At 42.5% G+C, this 27,693-nt stretch overlaps 3 protein-coding genes across 3 annotated transcripts; 1 reads left to right on the top strand and 2 right to left on the bottom strand.

Annotated features, from left to right (window-relative positions):
* Positions 1-428: 428 nt before the first annotated feature.
* On the bottom strand, positions 429-5,276 carry HMGN1 (high mobility group nucleosome binding domain 1). Its single transcript, XM_038144694.1, has 6 exons — positions 5,120-5,276; positions 4,817-4,849; positions 4,687-4,716; positions 4,534-4,584; positions 2,576-2,707; positions 429-1,326 (listed from the first exon to the last, which is right to left on the bottom strand). The coding sequence occupies exons 1-6, from the start codon at positions 5,132-5,134 to the stop codon at positions 1,279-1,281; spliced, it is 309 nt and encodes a 102-aa protein (XP_038000622.1). The 5' UTR covers positions 5,135-5,276; the 3' UTR covers positions 429-1,278.
* GET1 (guided entry of tail-anchored proteins factor 1) lies at positions 5,252-11,036 on the top strand. Its single transcript, XM_038144683.1, has 5 exons — positions 5,252-5,485; positions 7,076-7,241; positions 7,885-7,952; positions 9,225-9,339; positions 10,023-11,036. The coding sequence occupies exons 1-5, from the start codon at positions 5,396-5,398 to the stop codon at positions 10,094-10,096; spliced, it is 513 nt and encodes a 170-aa protein (XP_038000611.1). The 5' UTR covers positions 5,252-5,395; the 3' UTR covers positions 10,097-11,036.
* Positions 11,037-12,093: 1,057 nt separating this feature from the next.
* On the bottom strand, positions 12,094-24,424 carry LCA5L (lebercilin LCA5 like). Its single transcript, XM_038129013.1, has 7 exons — positions 24,262-24,424; positions 20,876-21,390; positions 19,684-19,821; positions 17,688-17,781; positions 14,645-14,748; positions 14,237-14,357; positions 12,094-12,722 (listed from the first exon to the last, which is right to left on the bottom strand). Exons 1-7 carry the CDS (start codon positions 24,422-24,424, stop codon positions 12,094-12,096), a joined length of 1,764 nt encoding a protein of 587 aa, XP_037984941.1.
* Positions 24,425-27,693: the final 3,269 nt, after the last annotated feature.

Genomic DNA, 27,693 nt, shown 5'->3' with positions numbered 1-27,693 from the left:
AGTGGCTTTTTTTTAGAAATAACTGCAACAATTTGAAAAAGGCACTAAAAATGTACAGGAAGCAGGTACGGGGCTTGCAGGTGCTGCTTAAGAGCATAAACAAATTCTGGGGTAAGAGGAGAAAAAAAAAAATCCAACAAAGAATAAACGTTGGTGTTTGAGTTTGGCTCCTCCCAGGACAAGGTGACAGTTGTCTGGCTGGCATCTGAGACTTACTAATTATTGACTTTTTTAAAAGCAAACAGCAGCAGCACAAAGCTTTCGGCTTTCAAACTGCAAATTTAGATAAACACTGCAATTCTCCACTCCCTAAACTGCCACCCGTCTCTTGAAAAGTCCAATTTTACCACTCTGAAGGACACAGTTCAAAATCCAAACCACAGCACTCAGATTGTGAGCTCACAGTCAATGCAGGGGCTATGGAAACATCCTTTCATAATCAAGATTTATTTGGCTTTTGTTTGGTGATCACAAACACTATCAACAATTTTACAATTGTTTTTATTCACAGAGCTTTTCTTAATCTAAAAACTAATTCTGTTTTTTTTTTCCTAGCACTATTTCAAATATTTTTCACTCAGTCTTTGTAGACAAGCTGTCCTTGAAAATTAGATGTGAAGTTCCAGTATCTCAAATATTGACATAACAAGTTCCATCTGCCAAGCAGAAACTTTTACTTAAGACAGTATTTAAAGATATAAAATAAAAGTTTCCAATCTGTCGCATCACAGCTACAAAGTTGTTGGAAAAAAAATAAAGCTGCAACTACCAAAAATAACTTTGTCACTGATATACATCACTCAGCAAGAAATCCACCACGAGGGAGCAGTTTTATTAGATAAGCAATTCTACTGATGGTACAACCATAGAGAAAGATAAATAACTAAAATGTTAAGACACTCTCAACACATCATTATGAATTCCAAAGTCTGATCTGTGTTATGCTTTGTTTTATAGGATAGAAAACTGTCCCTTGGAATCTGTGGAACGTGAGGCCTAATCAAGGCCTCAATGCCCTCTCCTTAATTAACACACCATTAATTTCTGGTTTCATAGAAAACAGACACCCAGAACATGATTTTACCACTTAAAAAAAGCATTTACACTTATCTAAATATGTAAAAAAATGGGTTGAGTCGAGATTCTCTCCTTTTTAAAAACGTGTTTTCTAGAACTACTAAAAAACTTGCATTTACAAAATAGTTGATAAAAATATTCCTCTGAATTGTACAAGAAGAAAGGTTTTAGGACCACCAGTTCCAGATGTGGGAGCAGGCGTCACTCAGACTTCACTTCTTTCTCTGCAGCTGCATCAGGTGCTGGGGTCTGGAAAGGGAAAATAAAACCAGAACACTTCAGTGCAGGAAGTTTTTAATGGCTCAGATTAGTTTGGAGTGGTTTTAAAGCACATTAAACCCTGCACAGAATAACCCTGACTTGTTCCTGCAGATTTCTCTTGGATCATGACCTGCTAAACCAAGCTGTCACCAAAAGGCTCCTTGGATCCACGAGGATGGATTTCATGTTACTAAACACACACTGCAAAGCATTTTAATTTTAATTGGATTAGTGCCTTTAGGACAGAAAAAAAAACAGCTTTTACGCAGCTAGAATTATATATGAGGTGTTTAGAAAATCCATGAGGTAACACTTCATGCCTTTAAATTTCAGTGTGCCACATTTAAAATATTCTTCAAATCTTAAGCCTGTTTTAATTCTTAGCAAACAATAACATCCAACAGGACAGACTCTGCCTCTTCTAGACTTTGGTATAAAATTACACCTGGAATTTTGGGTGGTGTGACCAAGTCATCATCCATTCCTTATAAATTTACATAATCTCTGCACCAGTGAACTAAGGGGATCCCAGGTGGGAATGCTGCCAAATTTGGTTGCACTGCTGAAATATTACAAGCACAAATTAAAAGACTGCAAGAATGCCAAAAACTCAGTCAGCTGAAGAACTGATGTTAGAGCACAACTTTTTCACACTGCAAACGACAAACCGTTAGCCCAGAGTAAATCCTCCTGCTCACTGAAGTACCATCCTATACCTTCCCTGCCCAAAAACCCTATCATCTACCTAAAACCAAAATATTGCACTGAACTCCTGCAAATGTTCCTGTCACAGAAACCTGACACCAACTCCAGGCCCACTATTACCACAGCTGTGTGTCATTCCTGCAGATCTTGGCCTAAATTTGGAACTAACAGTGTCTGCATGCCAGGAGTGTAATACACAGTGGAGGATGCTCTAAGTGACCTGATCAGTGACTCCAAACAGTTCAGCCACTCTGGCACTGTGGTGCAGCCAGGACTCACCTGGCACAGTCACTTCTCCAGCAACAACAACTCATAAATTGTTGTACTTTGTCCCTGCACCAACCTGTGCCTTCTCCCAGCAGGGTCTGTCAATGGCACCTCAACTTTGCCCAGATCAGCTCTGGGTTTTCACTCAAGACTCTTTCCAGACCCAAGAAAAAGAATATTTCATTTGTCAAGAAACTTTTGTAGCAAAAAGACCTCCCAACTTCTCAGTAACAGCAGAACCCCAACCCAGCCCTCCAAACTTCACCTCCTCAGTTTTAGCTTCCCCATTTTCTGCAGGCAGGTTGTCCTTTGTCTGCTCTTGGTTTGTCTCTTCTGTCTGTTTTCCTTTAGGCCCCTTCTTCCCCTTCGATGGAGCTTTCTTGTCCTCAGATTTATCCTACAATGAAATATATTTTCAGTAAGTCAATTGTTATGGTCTTCCAGGTAAACCTTGAAAATAATAAAAAGCACAGAAAACCAAGATGGATTTGCTAAGCTACCAACAACTCCTGATCACCCACTTATAAAATATTTCAGAGTTACATAATTGCAACACACTGACTTTTATACTTCCAATGCCAAAATATATTTTTCTTCATTAATATTTATTTAAAAAGCCCACCAAGTAACTCCATAATGAGCAGATTTCTCACAACTAGAAAAAATACTGTGAGGAAAGTTTTAAAAACTGATAAAGTTGAAGCAAAAAGGGTTGTTGTTTTTTTTTTTTGATGAATCAAATAAAAAATCTTTGACTGTTAATTAATAGCTTGAAGTAGTTATAAGCAGAAAATCAGTATCACACATCAGTCAACATCAATGAGCAGCAGCAAGTGCAGATGCATCACAGACACTGCAAAAAAAAAAGGAAATTACAACTCAGTAGCATTGGAAAGCTTCCCCAAATTCTTCAGGGTTACAGCCCTGAGAGTGGGAGCACACTGAAACACAAACCACCAGGAAGAAGGTGGGCTCTTGGTCACTAACTGCTCAATAGGATTAATACAATGAAAACATCAGGAAGTCTGCAAAAATCATGACTTTATCCAAAATTAGAGAACCACAGAACAGTTTGGGCTGAGAGGCATCTTAAAGATATCTCATCCAACCCCCAACACCTTCCACTGTGCCAGACTGCTCCCAGCCCCAGTGTCCAGCCTGGCCTTGGGCACTGCCAGGGATCCAGGGGCAGCCCCAGCTGCTCTGGCAATTCCATCCCAGCCCCTGCCCATCCTCACAGGGAACAATTCCTCATTGCCAAGATCCCATCCAGCCCTGCCCTCTGGCAGTTTGAAACCAATCCCTGACCCTCCATCCCTTGGAAATTGTCTCTCTTCATCTTTCTTATCAACTCCCTCCAGGTACTGAAAGGTCACGATGAGGTCACCCCAAAGCTTTTAATCAACACGTCATGAAAAAAAGCTCATGATAACAAAGGAACACTTAACAACACAAACAGCAGCAAGCCAACAGACACAAGGCCACTTTTAATTCTCCCAAAAACCAAAGAATTTTACACCTCACTTATTTTCACTGAGAAAGCTGAAAAATTCAAAGATCACACAAAGCCACTTTCTTACACGCAAACACCAAAAAACATGACCACATGATTGGAAGCTCGTGTGATTTTTAAGTGGCTAATACAATTTTTCCCTGTCCTAACACACTTTACAACCTCAGTAGGAGTGCTTTATCCCGTCTTGTTACACAGATGAAATAAATGCTATGCACAGAATCATTCATTTTGGAAAAGTCCTCCAGGATACTCCAGTCCAACTTTAACTGAGCACCACCCTGTCAACCAGCGCAGAGCAAACAACACCCCGGCCTATCCTTGGACATCTCCAGGGATGGCGATTTCACCACCTCCCTGGGCAGCTTTTCCAATGCCTGACCAGCCTTTCTGTGAAGAAATTCCTCCTGATGTCCCAACACAGTTGCTCAGACACTCAGGTAGTTCCACTCAATACCAAACCACAGCGTAACACGCATGGATCCGTGCCCACGCTTCCATGCAATGCCTGGAGCTTAACAAGGCTCTACGGCCACAGTGATGGAATGTACCTGTAAATACTGGCAAAAGCACATCAAAACAACGCTTCAGCCAAGTTCCCACAAGGAACAAAACCAAACAAACCCACTCCACACGGTGCACCGAGGACACCACGCAGGATGCCCCCAAGCGCCACCTCCTCTCCCTTCCCTGTTCCAATTCGCTCTCACCTTTGCCGGTAACTTTTTAGGTTTCGGCTCTGCTTTGGCAGGCGCGGGTTTCTGAGGAGAGAGAACAAGTCAGGCGGGGATCCAGCCCTCGGGAACCCGTCCCGGGCACGGCCTCCCGTCCATCCCGGCGGGGCCCCGCCGCTCGGCACTTACCGCGGAGAGCCGCGCCGACCGCCGCTTGGGCTGCGGGACGGAGACACGGACAGACACAGAGAAAGAAGGGCGTGAGGGGCAGGCGGGGCTGCCCCGGCCCGCCTGCCCCGCCGCCCTGCCCGCTCCTTACCTCCTCGGGGGCGTCCCCGTCCGCCACCGTCACCTGCAACACACACGGCGCGTCAGCGGGGGCGGGGCGGCACCGGCCTCCGCCCGCCCCTTCCCGCCGCCGCAGCCGGACCGCGAGTCCCGCCGAGCCCCCCGAGCCTCCCACGCCCCCTGCGCCCTCCCCGGCACGAGGGGAAGGCGCCGGCCCCCGCTACCGCCCGCCGCACCGGAGCCCGCGGCGCGGCCGCTTCCCGCCGCGCCCGCTCCCCGCACGCCCCCGGCCGTCGCCTCCCGGCGGCTCCGCTTTGCTGCCGCCCGCCTTCACCTTCCTCTTCGGCATCTCGAAGCTGCCGGCCGCGACCCCCGCGACCGCTGCTGCGGCTGCCCGTGTGGCGCGGCTGCTGCGAGCGCTGCTGCGGCCGCCTGCGCGCCCCAGCCCGGCTGCGCAGCGGAGCCGCCCCCCTCCCCATCCCAGCAGCGCCAGCGGCGCCGCGGCAGGATCCAGCCGGATCGGGGCGCGCGCCGCGCCGCCATTGGCCCGCGCGCCTCACGTGCCCGCGCGTCCCCGCCTGCCCTCAGGCGGCTCCGGCCGAGCGGGGCCATGGCGGAGAGCGGCGCCTGGCTGCTGGTGCTCAGCGCCGTGTTCCTCTGCAACGCGCTCAAGATCCTCCTGCCTTCCTGCTCCTCCCTCGTGAGTGACGGCGCTGGCGGGGAAGCGGGAGGATGGCTGGGGGGAGCGGTGCCGGTGGAGGCTGGTGCTGCCGCTGGGCTGGTGCTGGAGATGGTGCAGCGCAGCCCAGCCCCGGTTTCTGCGGGATGAGTTACCGGTGTGTTCAGCCATGCTCCTGAGCCTCCAGCCCTTGGGATGCATCGCGGAATCGTGGAATGGTTTGGGCTGGGAGGAACCTTAAGGATGATGCGATTCCAACCCCGCTGCAGGGATCCTTCCAGCGGGCTGGGCTGCTCAGAGCCCCGTCCAGTCTTGAGCTCCTCCAGGGATGGGGTATCCACAGCTTCCCAGTTTTTGGGATGGGAAGGACAGCTTTGCTCAGTCTTGCATGTTTTCAACAGATGGATATGCCCATTGTTGAGATGGAGATCAGTGGATACGGAGATTAAGGAGTTAAGGAGTTAGGAATAAATCTTAATAATCTTAGCCACTGATCGGGCTGCCCCTGTTCTGATCTGAAGCATTGCTGTGGAAGCGTGGATAATGGAATTGAGGACGAATAAACTCTGTGGCCGGCAGATAAACTCACATGTGTACAAAGATGCTGAAATCCCTGTCGCTCTGCTCGACCATGGAAGTAACTTCACTGGCACAGAGATCAGTGTGCACTGTTCAAAACTGGACAAAAATCCTTTAAACCTTAAATCACCCTCAGCAGTTTGGGATGCTGAACTCAGTGTTGTAGAGATGAGTGATGAAACAGCCATATGAGGAGAGGCTGAGGGCATTTGGTTCCTTCAGTCTGGAGGAGGCTGAGATTGGGATCTACAGCTCTCATTTCTGCTCTGGCACAGGGACAGCACCCAGGGAGCAGCTGCAGCTGGGCCTGGAGGGATTTAGGTTGGATTTTAGGGAAAGGTTCTTCCCCCAGAGGGTGCTGGTACTGCCCAGGCTCCCCAGGGAATGGGCACAGCCCCGAGGCTGCCAGAGCTCCAGGAGCCTTTGGCCAGCGCTGCCAGGGATGCCCAGGGTGGGATTGTTGGGGGTCTGGGCAGGGGTGGGACTGGATGATCCCTTCTAACTTAGGATATTCTAAGATTCCCTGAAGATCTCTGCTCAGCTTTCTGCTGGGGTTTGAGGCTGAAGATGGTGTTAATGCTCTCACTATCTGCAGGCCTGAGAACAACACCAATGGGGAAATAAATCACATGTGTCCTGGGGAAGCTGGAAGATTTACTCAGGAACAGCATTAAAAAGATTTTGTGTCCTTTGTGCCTGCATTTCTATGGCAGACAGAGTTCATGAACCAACAAGCAGGTGGTGCCTCAAGAAAAGAAATTAGGAAAGTAAAAGGAAGGGAGAAAATGTTGGAATACTTGGCTGCTGGAGCTGGAAATGGGAATGATCACAGAATCATTTAGGTTGGAAAAAACCTTCAAGATCATTGAGTCCAGCTTGAGGCTGTGTCCTCTTCTCTCATTCTCTTGTCACCCAAGGATTTCCTGCATCTCAATGAAAGGGCCTTTTTTATGGGAGGCTTTTGAGATCATACTTTATACACACTAAACTGGAATTCTGGACCAGGAATTGATAATTTCCTTCACTTCTCAGATATCCAGGCTGTTACAGAAGGATGCAGAGCAGGAATCCCAGATGAGAGCTGAGATCCAGACCATGAAGCAGGAGCTTGCCACCATCAGCATGATGGATGAGTTTGCCAGATATGCCCGGCTGGAGAGGAAGATCAACAAAATGACTGACAAGCTCAAAACCCACGGTAAGGTGCCATGTCTGCTCCCTGTTCCAAAAGCAAGAACATTTTCTGTTTCTGAAAAGCTGTCAAGAGTGTTTTCAGCTTTAAGTATTTATCCTTCAAACTGCCCTCCCTATCTCACCCATTTTCCTTTCCTTTCCTTTCCTTTCCTTTCCTTTCCTTTCCTTTCCTTTCCTTTCCTTTCCTTTCCTTTCCTTTCCTTTCCTTTCCTTTCCTTTCCTTTCCTTTCCTTTCCTTTCCTTTCCTTTCCTTTCCTTTCCTTTCCCTTCCCTTCCCTTCCCTTCCCTTCCCTTCCCTTCCCTTCTCTCTTTCTTTCTTCTTTTTTTTTCCCTCTTTCAACTATTTGAAGAGCTTACCTGCATCTTTGCAGGAATTTCCTGGGCTTCACTGTGTTATTATTTCTTCCTCAGTGATGCCCATCACTGAATCCTGTTTTGAGTAAGTCAAGATAGAAATTACAGTGTGATACAGAGCTGGCAGTTTGTTGTAGAAGGGCGTTTTTAATATAGCTGTAAGTCAAATGGAAAGAGATTCTTTAACAAGGTAATGTCCAGCCTTAAAGAGTGAAATATTAAAAAAATACTTAATTTAACATAATTATAATTCATTATTATAAGCAATGGAAACTATTTTTTCTCTTTAACAGTGAAAGCACGAACTGCCCAATTAGCCAAAATAAAGTGGGTCATAAATATTGTATTCTACATAGTGCAGGTAAGTAAATATTTTGTTATGGATGCAACTTAACCCAAATCCTCAGTAGTGTTACAATTCTCTCCTGGTTTATTGGTCCCTATATGGTCACTCAGGGCTCCCCCAGCCCAGGGAGGAGCTGGAGCTGCTGCAGAGAGCCCAGAGGAGGCTCCAGGATGAGCAGAGGGCTGGAGCAGCTCTGCTGGCAGCAAAGGCTGGCACAGCTGGCATTGTTCAGCTGCACAGGAGAAGCTTTGGGCTGAGCTCAGGGTGGCCTTGCAGGGCCTGCAGGAGCCCCAGGAAACCTGGAGAGAGACAATTTCCAGGGCATGCAGGGACAGCACACAGGGAATGGCTTCCAACTGAAAAATTACAGGTTTAGATTAGATATTACAAAGAAATTTTTCCTTGTGAGGGTGGGCAGGCCCTGGCTCAGGGTGCCCAGAGCAGCTGGGGCTGCCCCTGGATCCCTGGCAGTGCCCAAGGCCAGGCTGGACACTGGGCCTTGGAGCAGCCTGGCACAGGGGAAGGTGTCCCTGCCATGGCAGGGGTGGCACTGGAGGATCTTTAAATTTCTTCCAGCCCAAACCTTTCTGTGATTCCAAGGACACAGGGTTTGTTAAACAGAAAGAGTTTTTGGAACTGGAAGGGAAATGCTGCTGATAAAATCTGGTAGTTGAGGATGGAAGGAGTTTAACATGCATCTCAACTCTGTGTTTCTGGTTTTGGGGGACAGGATTGAAGTTTGTCTTAGCTCTTTAATCACTGGGGGTTTTTTTATATATGGCCCCAAATCCAGGAAAGTTCTGCTACATGTGAGTATAATTATGGCTTTGAAACCAAAATGCACATCTGCTGAGGATGCAAATCTCCACCTACAGCTGCCACACTTTCCCCACGGTGCCTCATCAGATTGTCTGAGTAGTTCTGACGTGATGCCAAAGAATTTGCTAACGAGAATTTGCTAACGAGGATGGCTGTGGTCAGCCTGAAGATTTCCTTAGGGGACTGTTAAAGTGGGTTGCACTCCTTGTAGGCAAAAATTCCGGCTAAAAAGGGTCATCAGAATCTTAATAAATGCTATGACTGTGTTTGACTCTGCTGGATTGAAAAGAGGGTCTTGAAAGAAAGATCCCCCTGCAACTTCCTAATATCGGGTATAAATTTAAGGTCATATAAAATCTAAAAAATATTTTGAAGACGATAAAATAACAAAGAAACAATTTCAGATAGCACTGGGAATGTACTTTGATGTGTGTTATTATCCAAACTAATAAAAAATGCCCATTCCAGGCTGCCCTGATGATCTCTCTGATCTGGAAGTACTACTCCGAGCCCGTCACGGTGCTTCCAAGCAAGTGGTTGGCTCCCCTGGAGCGCCTGGTGGCCTTCCCTACAGGAGTGGCAGGTGAGGAAAAGGACATTGCCAAGCCCTAGAGCATCCAGGGATTAACAGCAGCTGCTTCCCTGACTCCCAGAGCACAGGGCTGAAGTTTTTGAGTAGCTCTTCTCTGTGTGCTCACTTCTGATTTCTTGAAGTGCTCACGGAATTTTGTCATTTTAATTTCCACCCAAACAGAGCATCACCCTTCTCTGTATTGAACGGATCCTGGGGAAGATTTAAATTAGAAAATCATAAAATCACCCAAAAGGGAATTTTCTTCACAGGTGTGCTATGAATAGCTATGTCCTTACAAAACAACTGATTTCAATTTCAGAGGAAGTTTACTTTTTACATCTCCCAAATCCTGAATTTCGGTTCAAGCAAAGCATTCTACCAGGCCTTAAGTTTAAGATATTTTCTCTTGGGTCTGTAGCAGATGGTTTTAGCTCTGGGGTGCACTCACCACACTTTACTCATATTTGTGTATTTGGTGCTCTTTTCCCAAGACAATCCAGAATTTTTTGGGACCAGCATTAATTTATCTCCCATCCCATTTATCTCCCTTTTGTATGTAAAGAGTTTAGTTCCTGTTGGCCTCATGAATTCTGAGTTTCATTTTTTACACTTCCAAGGTCGTTTTCAGCTGCACAGGTTCCTCGGAGTTATTGATCCAACAGCTTCAATTGTGGTTTCTCCCTCTTTTCCAGGAGGTGTGGGAATTACCTGCTGGCTCGTGGTCTGCAATAAAGTTGTAGCTATCATGCTGCACCCCTTCAGCTGAAGGAACCCCAGCAATCCATGGACTCCCCACTGCATTTACACATTAATTAAAAAAAAAAAGAAGGGACAGTTATCTTTCATGAGACAAGGTCTGAGATAATCCTTGTTATTCCATTTGGATATCTGTCAGTCCTTTCGATCCTTTTGATTTCACTTCCCAGAGCTTGTCTTTCATTTTGGAAAGAACAGCACCGCTGGTTATGAAACCTCATTTTGGGTTTAGTCATGGCAGAACCATAAGGTTTTGTCATGGCCTGGTGTCACCAACATCTAAAAGTGTTGGATTTGTGGTTTTAAATTGGAAATGTGCTGGCTTTGGGAATTAATTTGGGAGTTTGGCTGTTTCTTTGCTGTGGAATGTGGTAGCTTCACCCCGAGGTGGGACCATGCTGGGTGGTGCAGAGGGCAGAGGTTGTTTGCTTGGCTTGGGGCAAAAGAGAGTTTCCTTGTGATTTTTTACCCTTACATTGGAATATTCTTGAACTCTCCTAAAAAATAGATGAATTAAATCAGGTTTTTATCTCTTAAAGGGATTTTTTCAGCTGCCAAGCACAGGCTGCTGTCCGTGAAGCAGAAGACAGTGCTGTTCCTGCAGGGGGGATGCTGATTGAGCTTCCCATTCTGGAATTCCCAGAGCAATGATCTCTTCTGCTGTTCCAGGGCCTTCTCCTCCCTGCAGGAAGGAAGGGGCCAGGACCCCTCCAAAATTGGCACTGCCTTTAAAACCCAGCTCAAATGGTCATGTTATGTTGTTATGTTATTTAACATGTTGTGTTAAATATTTTTGTTTGTTTGTTTGTTTTAATGTTAATTTAAAAATCGGGATTTTACATTAGGAATTGCATTTAGCCTACATGAAAATAAATATCAAGGAAGAAACGTTGTGATTGAATGTTATGTATGATTGTGATTTTATTAAGGAAATAAAGCTTTTCAACCCATCTTAGGCTTTTTCATCTCTTTTTTTAATGTTAACTGCAGTTTTGCTAAACAACCCAAAAAAAACCCCAAACAAACAAACCCCAAATGACTAAATAAACCCCAAACTCACCAAAATCCAAGCTAAAACAACAGCCCCTGTGTTTGTGCCTGAGGAAATACTGTTTGAATCAACTCAACAAATGAATTTTTTTAAATATTTGAAATGTTGCTGCAACAGGTTCAGCTCTGAATGTCTTTGTCATCTTTAAAAGCTTTTATAGTGTAATTTTGGACATTTTTTAAACTTTACTGCCTTCATAAATTAACAGAATGCCCCTAATTTTTCCAAACTTCACATGAATTTAGCAAGTATTTAATAAATTAGTGTGAGGCACAAACCACAATCCTCCTCCCCTTGCTTACATAACCTTAGACAAGGATTTTTAGAGGCTTTCTGGGGACTGGCTATGCCTGACTTCTCCAAAACAATGCTTTCCTCTTGCACATTCATCTCTGGATGTCAGCTGGGGAAGTTAGCAGGCACACTGCTTTGATAAGTTCCAACAGTGGGGAAGAATGAGGCTTTAGAGGTTTCTAATGCTCATGAAAACAATGTAGGAGCAAATTATTTTTATTATCTGTGAATTCTGAAAGCTGTTTGGGGAGTGAAGGAACTAAAAAAGTGTTTTCTTTCATTGCATTGTTGGTCCTCACCCAGCAGTGAACCTTATGAAAGCTGGGTGTTCATGTCAGCACCCAGCTCCCAAATTCCAGCTCCTTGGGAATGCAAAAACCTGGAAGTTCCTAAACCAGGACTAACTTTTGCCTGGTAACAGGTAAAGACGACAAGGAATTCTTAATCCAACACATTTTTGTGGATACACACCAAGCACAGAATGTGGTTTTTGTGACAACTGACTGGATTGTTTTGAAAAAAGGGAAAGCAATTGCCAGTGCTTGTAGGATTTAATAAAAGTAAAACATTTGGTTTGTAACAACGTGAATGTTTAAACTTTCTAAAGGCAAGCTGATGTACTTAACTATCAGCAATAATTGTGGAGTAATCAGGAGCTGGTTTTAACGAGGAGAATTGGATCCTGGCATGGAGTTTGGGATTTGCCTTGCCCCCCTCACTTGTCTGCCTTCACCCTTGTGCTGCTGGAACTCCAGGAGTTGTCTCCTTGCAAACATTCCTCCCCAGAGAGCTCCTTCATCAGGTGTTTCTTCCACTCCAGAGGCGCTGTCCTGCCAGCCCAGGGGGGTTTGCCCAAAAGAAGGTTCGTAAGCCCCAAAGGAGATCTTCCCCCTGGGCGCAGCAGTGTCACTGCAGCTCTGCCCTGCCTGTCTCTGGCTGCTCAGGCAGCCTTTTCCAAATCCTGCTTTGCATTTGGCACCCGAAGTGTGGAGCCCCTGGTGCAAATTCTCAACAGCCCCCGAGAAGATGTATTTTTTTTTCAGCTTCGCGGGGTCTTTGCTTGGACTTGGACCTTCACTCCTGGCTTTCTTCTTTTGCTGCTCAGAGGGTTTTTTCTCTTCTTTTTCAGCTTCTTCCACCGCCTCTTCCTCTTGGTTGGTCTCTTTTACTCTTTGAGGACTTTGTTCAGATTTCATCAGAGTTTTCAGCTCCTGTTTAAGAACCTCGGTCTCTTTTTCCATTTCTTTAATAAATTCTGAAAATTTGCATTCTTCTATCAGCAGTTTGCCCCCTGAAATATTGTAGGGTTTAAGAACGTGAGGAGTTATGAAGCTTTAAAAAGAGCAAGTACCACATCCTTATTTCACTGCTTCAGTTCTTACTCTTGATGGTATTTCAAATACCATCTCTAATAAATACAACAGCATGGGGCAAGATTTAAACAACATCATTCTGCTAATGAATCCAGGTTCATATCTTTATTTTTACTTTTTTTCATGATGTTGAATTTAGTTAAATGGATTTAGCTGCCATTATGTACATGAATGGCTAAATACAGTGCCAGAAAAATAATGTACAATGCAACAGAGAAACCAGGTGAGATCTGAATTCTTAATTGTCACATTCTGGCTTTTAAGAGGAACTTAAGAGATATGCAGGATTTCCTTTCCCTTCATTCACAACAGAGGTGCTTGTGTGGAGCAGAATTTACAGCAATTCTCTCACCTGGGAATGAGGGGGCTCCACTTTTCAGCAGGAAAAGGAATGTGTGTGCAGAAATGCCATTTACCGGGCAGGGGACAACTTGTAGTGGGTCCTGTACTCTGCAAACACTCACAGAGAACCCCCAAAATGAGACATAATCCAAGCTTAAAGGGGAAATAAGAAGTTGCAGGAACAAAAAAAGCCAAGTAAGGCTTCAATAAGAGTCTGCTATCAGCGAGAGAAACTCGGATTCCACAGATTTTTCAGAGGGAGCATTGTAAGACCTGTGTTTTCTGTCAGTTTTAAAAGGGCATTTTAAAGACAAGCGCTGACCTTGGTTGCCTGGGGGGCTCTGGAAGGGCTGCAGGCTGAAAAGGCAGAGTACAAACCTCAGGAGTTAACACATGCCAGGTTACAGGGATGTGATCACCTGTTCCACCTGGGCAAATGTGTGACCTGGAGGTCTCCTGCCACTCAGGACATGTTTAGAATGGTGGCACTCAGAGCTTTTCTTTGCCTAAAAGCCTTAAAGGAAATAACAGGAATGTTTCTCGAAAGAAAAACATGAATGAGGGAACTGCAGTGGCTTTTTCTCTCCTCTGTTCTATAGAATTTATTCAGAATAAAGATAATTACAGATGAGTCCCTTCCATATAACTTTTCCATGAGAACACAGTGGCTGAGATTTCCATAAAATCCTTTTCCAGGAATCATTAATGAGGAACTGCTCACAGTCCTTTTCCTTTTCCAGCAATGGAAATAGGTTCGTATGAGTGATGAAGATTCCAGCTTTGAGATTAGTGTGGATTAACACTGTTAATTATCCTGTTACAGACAGAACACTGGATTTTTACCACCCTGAGCTTTGGAGAACAGCAGGGTGGAGATGCCCCATCCTGCAGAGCAGCTCTGCTGTCAGTGCAGCACCACCAGCAGCTGCATTTTCCAACCCAGATGATTCTGTGTTTTCAGCGACGCCTCCTTCATCATTTGGAACTGGCTCCTGTCAGCCAGGTGCCAGTAAAGGGCTGACAGAACCACATAAATTACCAGGTAATTTGCAAAGATCAGGTGAATTTCTGAGAGAAACATTAAAGCTACCTCTGTGTGTCCTGTTTGAAGTTTCTGGCACTTTCTTGGCTGCTTGCTTTTCTTTTTTATCCCGGGCATCTGAGCACACTTCCTTTGCTTTACCTTCTCTGCCCTTATCTTCTCTGTTTTCCTACAATTGGCAATTAAAGGTAAAAATAATGAGGGAATGCTTGTTTCGTGACTTTTAAAAGAACACAATCAGTGCACTACTTACAAAAAGATTAGTAAAATTTCTACTGCTGTTACATTCTATTTTGCATCACAGCATTATTTCTGTACTGTAATCACACTCATGCAATATCCACATCTAGATGATGGATCAGGCTATCCAGGCATATTACTGCAACTTAGGGAATAAAATACACCTTAGCTGAGAGTTTCAACAGGGGATTGGATTTGGATCCAGATCTTTCCCACCTTTTTTAGCTGGATTGGATTTTTTTCTGTTTCCTGGTGCTGAGACAGCAGCAGTTCTCTAAAACTCTCTTTATCTACTTGTACTGATCTGTCTACTCTCAGACCTGTTGAATAGGACAAACATTAGCAATACAGTTATTTCTGAATTAGGTTATTGATATAAATAAAACATATCTCTGACAACTGACAATACTGGTATGTGACCAATAATTTTAACTTCTCTCTTTTTTTAATGCGTATCTTAATGCCTTTCAAAAAAGAAATAATTTGTTCTGCTGAATCTATAAATGCTGAAACTGGACCCAAACCTGGACTTGTGACCCTTTTTATCTGTACATCAGTGCATCCTAAACAAAAGTATATATGTAAATACATATATGTAAAATATTCTACTAAGTATATTTTCAGTTAGAACATGTAAAGTCAGCCAAGTGTGTCTACGCCCCAGAGCCCACATGGGCTTAATTCTTGGTCCCATTCTAGTGTAAATTTGAGAGGTCTGCTATGAAGCCCCAGAATTCAGGTTCCTAAATTTGGATCTTTATAGAATCTGCTATGAAGCCTCAGAATTCAGGTTCCTAAACTTGGATCTTTATGGAATCTGCTATGAAGACTCAGAATTCAGGTTCCTAAACTTGGATCTTTATGGAACCCAGCTCATGGGAAATGCTCCACACTGTTTGAAATATCAGTGCTCTTTGGAAGAGATTCCAAGGGAGTGACTGAATGAGATGTTCAGAGAAATATGGATATGAGATGGAGAAGATGAGTATATTGCTCCTTGATTATTGTAATAATTTTGACACGAGCATAGCAGCTGAGAAAGTTGCTACCTGTCGGAACTCAGAATGTCCCACAGACATTCTCACATGTTCCAGACCCGGGTCAAAAGCATCTGAGACCCTGGCATGCAGCCAGAGACCCCTGTGGCTTTGAATCTGACCCATGGAACAGTTTACCAACTTTGCAGGAAGAATAAGAAGTCACAAAAGTTTAGATATTGTAGTAGAAGTAGTCACGAAGTTAAAGGAAGGGTTTTTGAGTGCTGTACAGGGGGGTTTTAAGCCTTGTACGCAGGGGTCCAAGTTTTGTACAGGGGGTCAGAAGTTCTAAGATGGAGGGATTTGGGTGTGCCCTGTCCTCTTTCTTTCTCCTGCCTAGCCTCCATGTCTTTGGTGATGCTGGCACTCACAGATTGGTCTAGAGTAGAAAGTCACCATTCAATATAGATAGTAGGCATTGGGGAAAAGGTATAAACATGTAACACGTAATGTGTGATATAAAAGATGGCACCAGCCCCTGGGAGGGCAGAGTGCCTTTGTCTGACCTGCTGAACGGGCCACAGCAGCTCAGGAGAAGAATCTTTTAGATAAACAACAATAAACAACCGTGAGAACAGACAACAGAAGACTACTGAGTCTTTCTTCGAAGGCACGGGTTGGAGGAGGGACTTTTCCATCTTTTGGGGTCACCCCAATCCAGGGGTGAAACCCCACAGCTACCACCAGAGTAGCAAAGACTGGATCTTACCACATCCACATTCAGCCTTATTCTCGGTTTTGAGCTCAGAAACCAAAGGATAAAAGACACAAAATGGTGCCCTCCGGGTGCTGGCAGCAGGGGGGAGAAAGGGACGCTGGTGACCAGCCTGGAGTGACTCTGGAGCCGCGGGTGGAATTGGGATCCCGGGAGCTCCGGGAGCTTTCCCAGCGGGGAGCAGCGGGGCGATCCCCGGGACCGGGCCTAGGGGGCGCTGCCCCCCCAGGGGAGCGGCCGGAGCTGGGCAATCCATGGCTCCATCCAAAAAAATCCATCCCAGGTACGAGCACAGGGCTCTCCAGATACCTCCTTCCAGCCCAGCTAAAAATCCCAGCTCCGCATTTCCTGCTGGCTAAAAAAAACTTTTGTGAACGTCAACTAGAAAAGAATGACCTGAAGAGGCAACTCTTCGGAAATCTGCTAAAAAGGAAAATTCAAGTCAGTAGTGAAAAGGAAAACAAATTGTCAGCAATTCCAGCTCTGGGTTTCCAAATCCATTAACTGGCAGAGAATGAAACGTTTTTCTAAAAATTCCAGAGGATTGGGCAACTTTTCTTGGAAGTTTTTCATTGCAAAATATGATTTCTCTCTCCAGCTAAGATCCCTTATCTTGATTAAAGGAAAGAAGAAATTAATTAATAACAGTGGTTCGAGTACCATAATTGAATAGCAATATTCAATTTCTATTGAATACAAGGCCATATGTGAGTAAAATAAAAAAAAAAAAGGTAGTTATGTGGTGTAATTAAAACAGGAATTCAGAGTTTTATAAAAAATGTGTCTGACTTGGGATGAGAACCAGGAATTTGTGTTTTTCTTAATTTTACACCTTGAATCACCAGTATTTTCCCTGTCGTTCACTGGTGGTTTGGGCAGAGTTAATGGGTTTGCAAAGGTAATGAAGAGGAAAGAAATAAGCAACTGAGTGTGATAAGGTTTTGTATTGCTGCCGTGATTTGAGGAATTCTGGGGAGAGCATTTCCAGCAGACAGGTTTGCTGAGGGCTCTTTGGTACCCACATGGAGGAAGTCCTGATTGCTGCTTCACTTTAGGAGCAGCAATACCTGATCAGTGTTTTCAAGAGGTGCCTCAGCCAGGGAAGTCCATGTTTAGTTCATTCCACCCCAAATTCTGGGTGTAGGGGAGGCAAACTGGGGCATCTCAAACACTGTTGGTTGGTTGTAATCAGCTGAATCCCACTCCAGGCAGCTGCCCTTGGAATGTTGGGTTGCCAAAACTGCATGGAACAGATATTTCTCCCCAATATCTGTGAGCATCCATGTGAAAGGAATATTCTTTACTAAAGAGCTCTTTCTTCCTTGGTAGAACTTAGTTTATGTTGTTCTTTTCTATCATTCAAACCTTTAAACTTCCTGAACCTTTTCACCTTTTCAGCCCCCACAAAGGCACTACTTTGCCATTTAATTTGGAATAAACCTCCCAGTTCTAGAACAGTGGAAGTGTAACCTAGCTAAACAAGAGAAGAAGATGATTACAGACATACTTTGGTCATTAGGAACCCAATCACTTCTGTCCCTCAGGGCTTTTGGCATCCGATTTGCATAAATATTCTGTACGTAAAGTTGCCGATCCTTTTCCTAAGAAGAAACAAACACTATTAATTTTTTTCATTACAAAATATGATTTCTCTCTCCAACTAAGATCCCTTATCTTGATTAAAAGAAAGAAGACATTAATTAATAACAGTGGTTCAAGTACCATAATTGAACAGCAATATTCAATTTCTATTGAATACAAGGCCATATGTGAGTAAAATAAAAAAAATGGTAGTTATGTGGTGTAGCTCTTAAGTTTCTAATATGCATTAAAAATTACTTTTTACCTGCTTAATTTTCCCATGCTGGGTGAAACCCATCAGGGATTTCACCTTTTGCCAGACCCATGTGGTCTTTGTCATTTACATTTTTCTAGAAAAAGTATTTTCTGCTTTTACTGCCTCTTTTTTGTTGATTTAAAAAAAATTCATTTATTCAGTGCCCTTGCCATATGCTCAGTTGGTTCATAACCTGTTGCTCTGGTGGTGACATGAAAACCAGAGGCACATTTTGATATTTATTTAGTAAGATTCCTCTTTCCTTAATGAAACCTTCCTTAAACACAGAAGACAGATCTCAGTTACACTCTCACCACTCCAGCTTTCAGTGGGAAAAAAAGAGGAGCTTCTTTATTTTGGGGAAAATTACAAGTCATCCTGGAAGTGGAATGGCCTGAAAGAAGATGGGTGCATAAAACTATGAATTTGTAAGGATAAACTCTGTTCTGGCACAGAAATGAGGTTGACAATCATGTCTGGTCTTCTTTGTGGTAAATCAATAGAAGATTTCGTGGATCTAAATGGAAACTTCAGAGACCTGGGCACACAGAAAACTGTGGGGAAAAGAGATGAAACGGAATTGTTTCAGAGAAGAGTTATGGTGAGAATAATTTGGAATAATTTGCATTTTGGGACAGTTTTATATTAGTGTTCCTGAGATTATAATTGTTCCCATCTCCCAGATTTGCATGTCCAGGATGAGATCAGACTTTGACAGGGAAAAAAGCCCTGCCAAGTACCAGGAGGAAACTTCTGCACCTGCTGCACAGGGAGGAGGGATAAACAACACCCCTGTGCAGAATCCCAGCCTCCATGAACCCTGAGGAACTGCCTGTCCTGCCCTTCACAATGTCTGGGACAACTCCCCTAAACAACATCTTCCACGGATATTTGATTCCATTTAGGAAGAGAAAGCTCCCCAATGGGATCACCCTGGCACAGAAATATAGAAATAAATGTATTTTAACTGTGTTACAAACACAGTTATGAAAAAGCCACAAGGGGTTCCAGGTTTTTTGGAATGTGTAAAGGTTTTCTTCATTGCAGCTCATGTGGCTTCCCATTCCTGGCAGTTTTGGCTTGAAATCCATTTATTTTTCCTGTATGTTTGATTTACAAGCATTACAAAAAGCGCTGAACTGGACCTATTTATCCCAAAATAATTTGTCTAAAAAATGAAACTGGAATTTAAACAAATTGTTGAAACATTTCCATGGGGCTTTTTGTTAAACTCTAGTGTTGCAGGTTGTGATATTTGGCTCACTTTGACTTGTTTCTGTGAGGGAGCTCATTTAAAGTGAGTAGATGAATATATCTGACCCCAATCTGGCAAAATGGTAACATATTGGCCAAATTGTGGATTTTGGTTAAATTTCTGAGGCATTCATCTCTGTTTCAATTCATTACTGACCTGTTGCTAACAAACAGACCCCCCAATAATGTCAGAATTTGACATTTCTGGCTTTTTTAGTAGATTATAGACTCAAGCAGGAAACCAAATTCTATTAGTAAATACTGTAAAAGAAGAAAATTTTTTTAAAAGGAAGAAAAAATAAAAGCAAAATAAGGAAAAGGCAAAGAAGCAAAATTTAAAAAAAAGGAATAGGTAACATTAAATACTTGAATTTTCCTGTAGAGACAGAAACCTGGATAAAATCTGGAATACCTTAATTTTTTGGTGAACAATGTTAATTTCCATTAGCAAGTTCTTTGTGGTCATTGTAGCTTCCAGGAGTTTTTTGCTCTCACTTGCCAGCTGACGACTAAAGGTGTTGCTGTTCAGCTTCAGCTGCATTTCCAGACTCTTAAAAAAGGGACAGATTTTACCATTCTCAGTGTGACAGTTGGAAAACTTCAGTTCTTGACAGATTTAAAATATAATAAGGAAATTTAGGCTCATAAGTATATATAATAACAGTTCTTGTCTTCTAATTATAGTAATATAAATAATATTATAAATTATATTGTAAACAATACATGAAAATATACTGAAGTATCTGAAAAATTAATTTCAAAGAAAGAGAAAAAATTGTTTTGAACCTATTTCCACTGAACAAAAGGAAAGGTTTTGGCATTCAATCATAAAAAATGGGGCTGTGCCTTACCTTTCTGATGGATTAATTAATATAACTATCTTTGAGAAACGTTTAGGCTTTCTATTCACAGAGGCCCATGAACTGTGGCAGAATAAGGAGGCTTAGAGTAAATGAAATTTTGGTGATTTATTGGGCTCTTTATCTTCAGAACCCAGGGCTAGGCACTGAAATTCCAGTTCCTAAAAGTATCAGGTGGACACCCAACCCTGTGTGATTATATAGCTCCTCACTCCTAGAAACAGAAAGACTTTAAAAGACAGTCTGGATTCAGCTGTTCATATTTACAGTTTCTCTTAAGATTTCCTGTCTCTTTGTTAAATTCTGTGCATAACAGACCCCATAGGAAATAGAATTAATTAATTAATTAATTAATTTAATTATTTAATTATTAATTAATAATTAAATTAATTAATTAAAAAATAATTCCTGGAGGACCATGGAAATTTTACTCTTCCAGTTTTGTAGTAAAAATTGTGTTCCTATCTTTTTTGTTCTGGGGTCAGTGAGAGTAAAGGAACATGAGATACTAAAAGGAGATAAATTATATCCTCTTGGACTTCCTTACACTCAGGAGCACTGGATTAAACAGCATCCAGTGTTACAGGATTATATCAGAATCATTCCTCTGAGAAGAAGCAGCTAAAACTTTTCCACTATTCCTGCACTGAAACCTCTCCTGCTCGATGATGCTTGTGATTCCCTCCCAATTTAGGATATTCTGTGACCCTACATTCCACAAATACAATAATTTGCAGGCATCACCTGTATCCTCTCATCCTTTGCTTCCAATGTTTCATTAAGGACTGACAACCTGTGATTAAGTTCCTCCTTCTCTGCCAGAGCTTTGTCTTCTGACAGCACAGCCAAAGCCTTCAGATCGCCTTTCGTTCTCCTCAGCTCCGCTTCGACTTTTTTCAGCTCCCTGGCTGTGTTTTTCTCGGCCTCCTGGGACATTTTCAGGAGGTTCCTGAGGTCTCTCATCTCGTTCCGATGCCCTGCCAGCAGCTCCTGCAGGTGGCTCTCCGCGTTGCTGTACCTGTCGATGGCCCTGGCGTGCCGCCGCTTCAGCTCCTTCAAAGCCAGGTTCTCGAAGCTCGAGGTCTCGATTTTCCTTTGCAACTCGAATATTTCGTTCTTCAGCTCTTTGATTTTGTGGATCCTGGCTGAGGATATTCGCTGGGCAGTGGCGTTTTTGTCCTGGTAACCCACCCCGCTCTGCAGGGGGGAAAAGGAGTTGTTCAGAATGGAGGTGTTTGCAGCTGGCCATTTCTTCCCTCCTGCATTGGGATCAGAGTGAAATGGCATTGAGAGAAATTATTGGAGACAAATCAATCACTGTGTGCTTTTTCTGCTCGCATGAACTCCTACTACTCATTAACCGCTACTCCCCAACTGCTCATCCAACTACAGAATTGTGGTATTCTTCACAAAATGCCCCAAAACTCTGATGTTCAATGAGCAGCCTGGTCTAGGGGAAGGTTCCCTGCCCATGGCAGGGGGTGGAACAAGATGATCTTTAAGGTCCCTTCCAACCCAAACCATTCTAGGATTTTGTGATTCAAATGATTCACAGATAAATGCATTCAATATTTGATATCTCTGTGTCTTTCTGTGGCTGCAGTGGACCACAGCTAGCAGCCAATGGAAAAAAAAATGGAAATAAATCATTGGAAATCAATTTTCAATCAGTGGAAATCAGTTTTCTTCCTGTAAATCATGCCCTTCACTAATGTAGCCACAATCTAATGAACCCAATTCAACACATCAGAATCTGCACCTTGACTAGGTGCATGATAAAAAACAAAAACAAACAAACAACAAAAAACAACAGAGGAATTTACAGGTCTGCAAGGACTCCCCACAGCACATGGTTGAAATCCCTGCAGCTGGGATTTCTAAGCAGTTTTCTACAGCTTTCCAGTCAGCTTTGAATTAAATTACATTTTAAAATAAAACTTAAATGCTCATTGCATAGAACAGGTGTGCAGTTGTCTATGTGGTTTCTAAACAGCAATTAAAAATATATTAATGGGCTACTTCTCAGCGTGTTGCTGCCATTTGCCTCTCCTTATGGCCAGGATTCTGGCTGAATCACTCTCATTTGCTTTTCCTGAAGCAGGATTAGAATTTAAAAATATTAAAGACTGTAAATCTGAGCGTGTTCCCCTTTTTCAGGCATATATTCAGTTTCACTGCAGCTCTCATGGCATTTCAGGCAGTATTTTGCTAAAAAGTTTATTATAATTTATAGATCACGTCATATTTTATGGGTAAAACAGGCAAGGTCCTTACTTAAAAAAACACCAGAATAAAAGGACAGATCTTTCCAAGAGTTTCTGTTGAATCCAATATTTTCTGCAGTACAATTCCACTGCAGAAACACTACAGTAAGATCACAAATATTGTCACACAAGTATTTGCAAAATTAAATCATCTCACTATTTTATTTTGCCAGAAAGGACTGAGAAGATGGAAAAAAAGGGCAAATACCTTTCTGCAAAAGCCATCAGAAGTACTGTAAAATGTATTTCATTTCCAGTAGTCATGGACAATAAAAAACCCCATAATAATAATAATAATAATAATAATAATAATAATAATAATAATAATAATAATAATAATAATAGACGATATAAAAATATATACAATTAATTATCCACCACAGGTAGAGGTCAATAATGATTTTTTGCTAACTAGATTTAAAAAATGATATTATTTTTTCTGGTCTGCTACTTTCATGCCAGTATAACTTCTTGACTGCAGCATATAATAACAGAGATTATAACAGAGACAATCACTGGTTCTTCTGGGGTTTTTTTTTGGCTGATTTCCATCTTGTGGCTTTGATAAATCAAGTTGAAATTTTGAAGCTCAGCGGGAAAATGGCTGCTGGTTTTCCACTCATTTTTGTGATGTGGCCTGGTAGGAATTAAGGATTTAAGAAAAGATGGGTCTAGATGGGAAAAGATGCAGACATGGAGAGATTCTTCACTGTTAGCAGTGGCATAAAGTCCATGTACATTTACATCTTCCTTCTCCATGCCCATTCCATTGAGGCACAAATTCATTTCACGGGATACACCGTGACCCAGCTGGCCACAAAATGGCCGTTTTCTGGGCAAAACTGACCCTTTTGGGCATTCTTTTTACCCATTTTCCTCAAGAAAGGCTTTTTCAGACTCGCCAGGTGATGCATGGTCAGACACCAAAATGTGGCAGAGCCATTTTCAGGTCCTTGGGCCTGAGGAATGAGGATGGCCAGGGGCTCCCACATCCCAGGTGATTCTCCCTTTGGATCACTGAGTATTTTGGGATAATACAGCAGGGAATCTCTTTCTCTTCCCTCCCCTTACTGGTGTTTGAAATATAATGTATTTTACATATTTTATATCTATATAAATTATATATAAGTATATAATAAATATATATATATAAAATAATACATATATTTATATATTTATAAATATATATATGTGTATGTATATATGTGTATGTATAAATGTATTTAATATAACATATACATATACAAATTAACATTTAATACATAATATCTAAAATCTAAAATCTAATATCATCTAATGTATACTATATACTATATACTATGTACTATATACTATATACTATAAAATATATACTATAAAATATATAATATATACTATAAAATATATAACATATAACATATAATATATTATATATATTATATATTATATATTATATATTATATATTATATATTATATATTATATAATATATAATATACAATATATTATATATTTTATATATTAAAATAAATTTATATATAAAATTATATTATATATACAATTTTTATTACAAAATTATTTTATATTTTTATATAATATATAATATTATACACAGTATAATATAATACATATTTATTAGATTATAGATTATAGACTATAGATTACATATACAGTATAAATATAACATTAATATACAATACATATAAAATATAACCATGGAATATATATTATTATATTATATTTATCATACCAGTCCTCCGTTCACTGGAAAACTGTTGTCCTTGTCTTGCTAATTATCAAAAAAAAGCCAAAGAAAGGCAGCAATGATATTTCTTAAGAGAGTCTCATACTACCAGAAATATCTCCTACCACCAGAAAACAAACTTACCTTTTTTATCACCTGGGGCATAGAGACACTGCCCATATTTCTTTCTTTCCTTTCTTGTCTTGTCCTTTTTCTGTGTTTCCCTCTCTTCAGTTCCTGGTGTTTCTAAAGGCTTGCCTCCTCTGACTCTTTCAGGGTCAGTCACTGAAAAAGCTCTTGGAATCATCACTGGGAGAATGTTCACTTGTGTCTTCTCCAAGAGGTCACCACCCTACCTGGGATTTCATATTATTTCATGTCATAAAGTTATCATTAATCACATTTTTTCAAGAATTAGACAGCAAATCAGATCACAAAATTAACGAATCCCTTAAAAACAGCACAAAAACCACCTTAGCTGCCAGATGAACACTCTAGCAGAGGACAGAGAAGAACCTAAAACTATTTTAATATGCTTGTAAAAAGCATATATTTAGCATAAAATAAATCATTCTAAGTAATTTTCTAGGTCTTTCTGAATAACTGCTATGTTTTTGGGGTTTTTTCCCCTTTTTCCCCCATTTTTTTCTTTTCTTTTTTTTTTTTTTTTTCCTAGCAGAGGCCGCTGGGAAGTTCAAGAACAGATCAGTTTATTCTCCTGGCAGAATTATTTAAACACTTTAGTTCAGGTAATAACAATTTCTTGGGATATGGCTTAATGCCCATTCAATTTTCTTATTATGTTCCAATCCACTTCAGGTGAGGAGAGGCAAGCTTTGCCTTGAGCCACAATCGTGAAAAGGAATTCAGTTCTAAACATAATTGAAAGTGAGATTAAAACACAAAAGAGGTCAAATGTTGGGACCCAAAGTGATAATTCAACTTTTATTTCTTGCATAAACAAGGAAAAAATAGAAAAGTAGGAAAATATTTGCTAATAGGGAGTTTTGAGAGTGGCAATGTCACATTCATCTCATAGCAACAACAGGGCCAAAGAGAAATTCATCTTTGCTCCCTTAAAATTAATTTATAAACAAAGTATCTTACCCAGTAGAAGGATAAGTTGTATATTTTGGGGGTCTAAAAGGAGCATGGCAACTGGAAAGGAAACTTGAGGGGGGTTAAAATGGTGTTTTAGTTCACATGGGTTTTAACACGTCCCCTTCACTAACAAAATATGAAACTATTTTCTTAGAACCTTCTAACTCCTTTGTTGGCTTTTTTGCTTTGTGCTGGCATTTCACATTTTAAATTAGATTTCTTAAATGGGAGAGGGGAATCACACAGCTCCCAAAGAAAATTAAAAAACGTAATTCAGAATTGCACAGAACATTTTAGGTTGAATCACAACAGTTTCATTACTCTTAATTCCTTTGCATGAACAGTTTTTCCTTATGGAATACTGGGGAATGCCACAGTCCTGCTAAATCTGAGGTAGTGCAATAACCCACAAGAGATGAGAAATCATATTTTGAGCATTAGGCAAAGCCCAGGTTGACTCGCAGATCTGTATTTGTGTTAAAATTTGATTTGGCACTGCCAACACTTTCTAGGCAAATGGTCTTTAATGCAAATTACCTAAAATGAAACCTAAAACTAGTGAAACTCATGTGAACTTCTCATCTAATTTGTTTTGATGAGAAGAGTGGCCTGAATCTGCTCATCCAGAGCAGCTGTTGAGAAGTAAATAAAATAGAAAAGGAAAAGACAGGAAAACCAAAGGTGAAGCAGAAGAAACAGAGATATGAAATGAAAGATACTGCAATAGAATTAAAGCGGCAGGGGCTGGAATGGACAAACTCCAGGAGAATTTATGTTGAAAAAGTACAGGAATAAAAATAATTAGGGCAAAATTCCCGTGTCAAAGATGAAAATGTCCTGGCACCCTGTCAGTGTCCACCTGGGCACACAACCCCAAACCAGCCCCATGTCCTGGCAGTCCCCTCAATGTCCCACAACCCCACACCAAGCTCCATTCCTGGAAATCCCCTCAGTGTCCCAAAATCCCACATCCAGCCTTATGTCCTGGCAGCTCCCTCAGTGTCCCACAACCCCAAACCCAGCCCCATGTTCTGGAACCTCCTCAATGTTCCACAGCCCCACACCCAGCCCCATATCTTTGCAGTCCCCTCAGTGTCCCAAAACCCCACATCCAGCTCCATGTCCTGGCACCCCCTCAATGTCCCCACTGGACACACAACCCCAAACCAGCCCCATGTCCTGGCAGCTCCCTCAGTGTCCCAAAACCCCACACCCAGCCCCATATCTTTGCAGTCCCCTCAGTGTCCCAAAACCCCACATCCAGCTCCATGTCCTGGCACCCCCTCAATGTCCCCACTGGACACACAACCCCACATCCAGCCCCATGTCCTGGCAGTCCCCTCCATGTCCCACAACCCCACACCCAGCCCCATATCTTTGCAGTCCCCTCAATGTCCCACAACCCCAAACCAGCCCCATGTCCTGGCAGTCCCCTCAATGTCCCACAACCCCACATCCAGCCCCATGTCTTGGCACCCCTCAATGTCCCACCTGGACACACAATCCCACACCCGGCCCCATGTCCTCCCCTCACCCCTCCCTGTTCTCCTGTCCCCCTGGCACCCATAGATGAAGGATCCCACCTCGTCCCATGTCCTCCCTGGGAATCTCTCCCCACTCCCACTGCAGTGTGCGCTGTCCCCTCACCAGCCGCCATCACCGGCCTCCATCCCTGTTGCTGTGGGAAATGGCGGCAGCACCTTGGCAGCGGCGTCTCACCCTTTTCCTCCTTCTTCCCTCCCTCTTCCCTCACCCCAGACCTGGCAGAGGTGCCTGTGTGTGTATTTCCACCCCCACATTTCAGTACCATTCCAGGGTTTTAATGGGGATTTGGAGATGTGGGTCCTGCTGTGCCCTGGCCATGCAGGTGCCTCAGGGCCTGGACGCGCCCTCAGAGCGCACAGGCCGGAGCCAGCAGGCTCCAAACTCGGAGTTAAACTCAACATTCTCAAGCTGAAAAAGGGGAAAAATCCCTTCAGAACGAAGTAATGTTTTCCTTGGAGGCTGCACACAAAGGGAGTCGTGACCTAAAGCCCTCAGGAATGGCATTTCCATGTGTGGCTCAGTGAGGGTTTCATGCATGAAGCCAAACAGGAGAGAGAGTTCATTGGCAATTTTGCCCACGAATTTGATCATGAACATTTGATGGTGCAAATATTTACTGCTTTGACTTTGACTTTTGTGACTCTTGTGGATGGCGCTGTGCAGGGCATTGAGTTGGACTTGAAGATCCTTGTAGGTCCCTTCCAACTCAGCTTATTCTGTGATTCTCTGATAAATTATTAATGTCATTATCACCAGGCTGATCAGTATGCTGTGAAGCCCAGGACCATTTCCTCCATTGGTTGTACTTCTTCAGGGCACAGAGAACCAAACAATTTGGAAATATTCTATTCCAAATGGCCAGTCTTTTCCCAGGCTATACTCACATATAAAATCTCCAGGGAAACAAGCATGTGTAATAACTTCAGGCAA

Source organism: Motacilla alba, chromosome 1, assembly GCF_015832195.1.
Source record: "Motacilla alba alba isolate MOTALB_02 chromosome 1, Motacilla_alba_V1.0_pri, whole genome shotgun sequence".
Classification (NCBI taxonomy): domain Eukaryota; kingdom Metazoa; phylum Chordata; class Aves; order Passeriformes; family Motacillidae; genus Motacilla; species Motacilla alba.
Note: the sequence above shows the minus strand (reverse complement) of the source record. Positions and strands in the feature narration are given on the sequence as shown.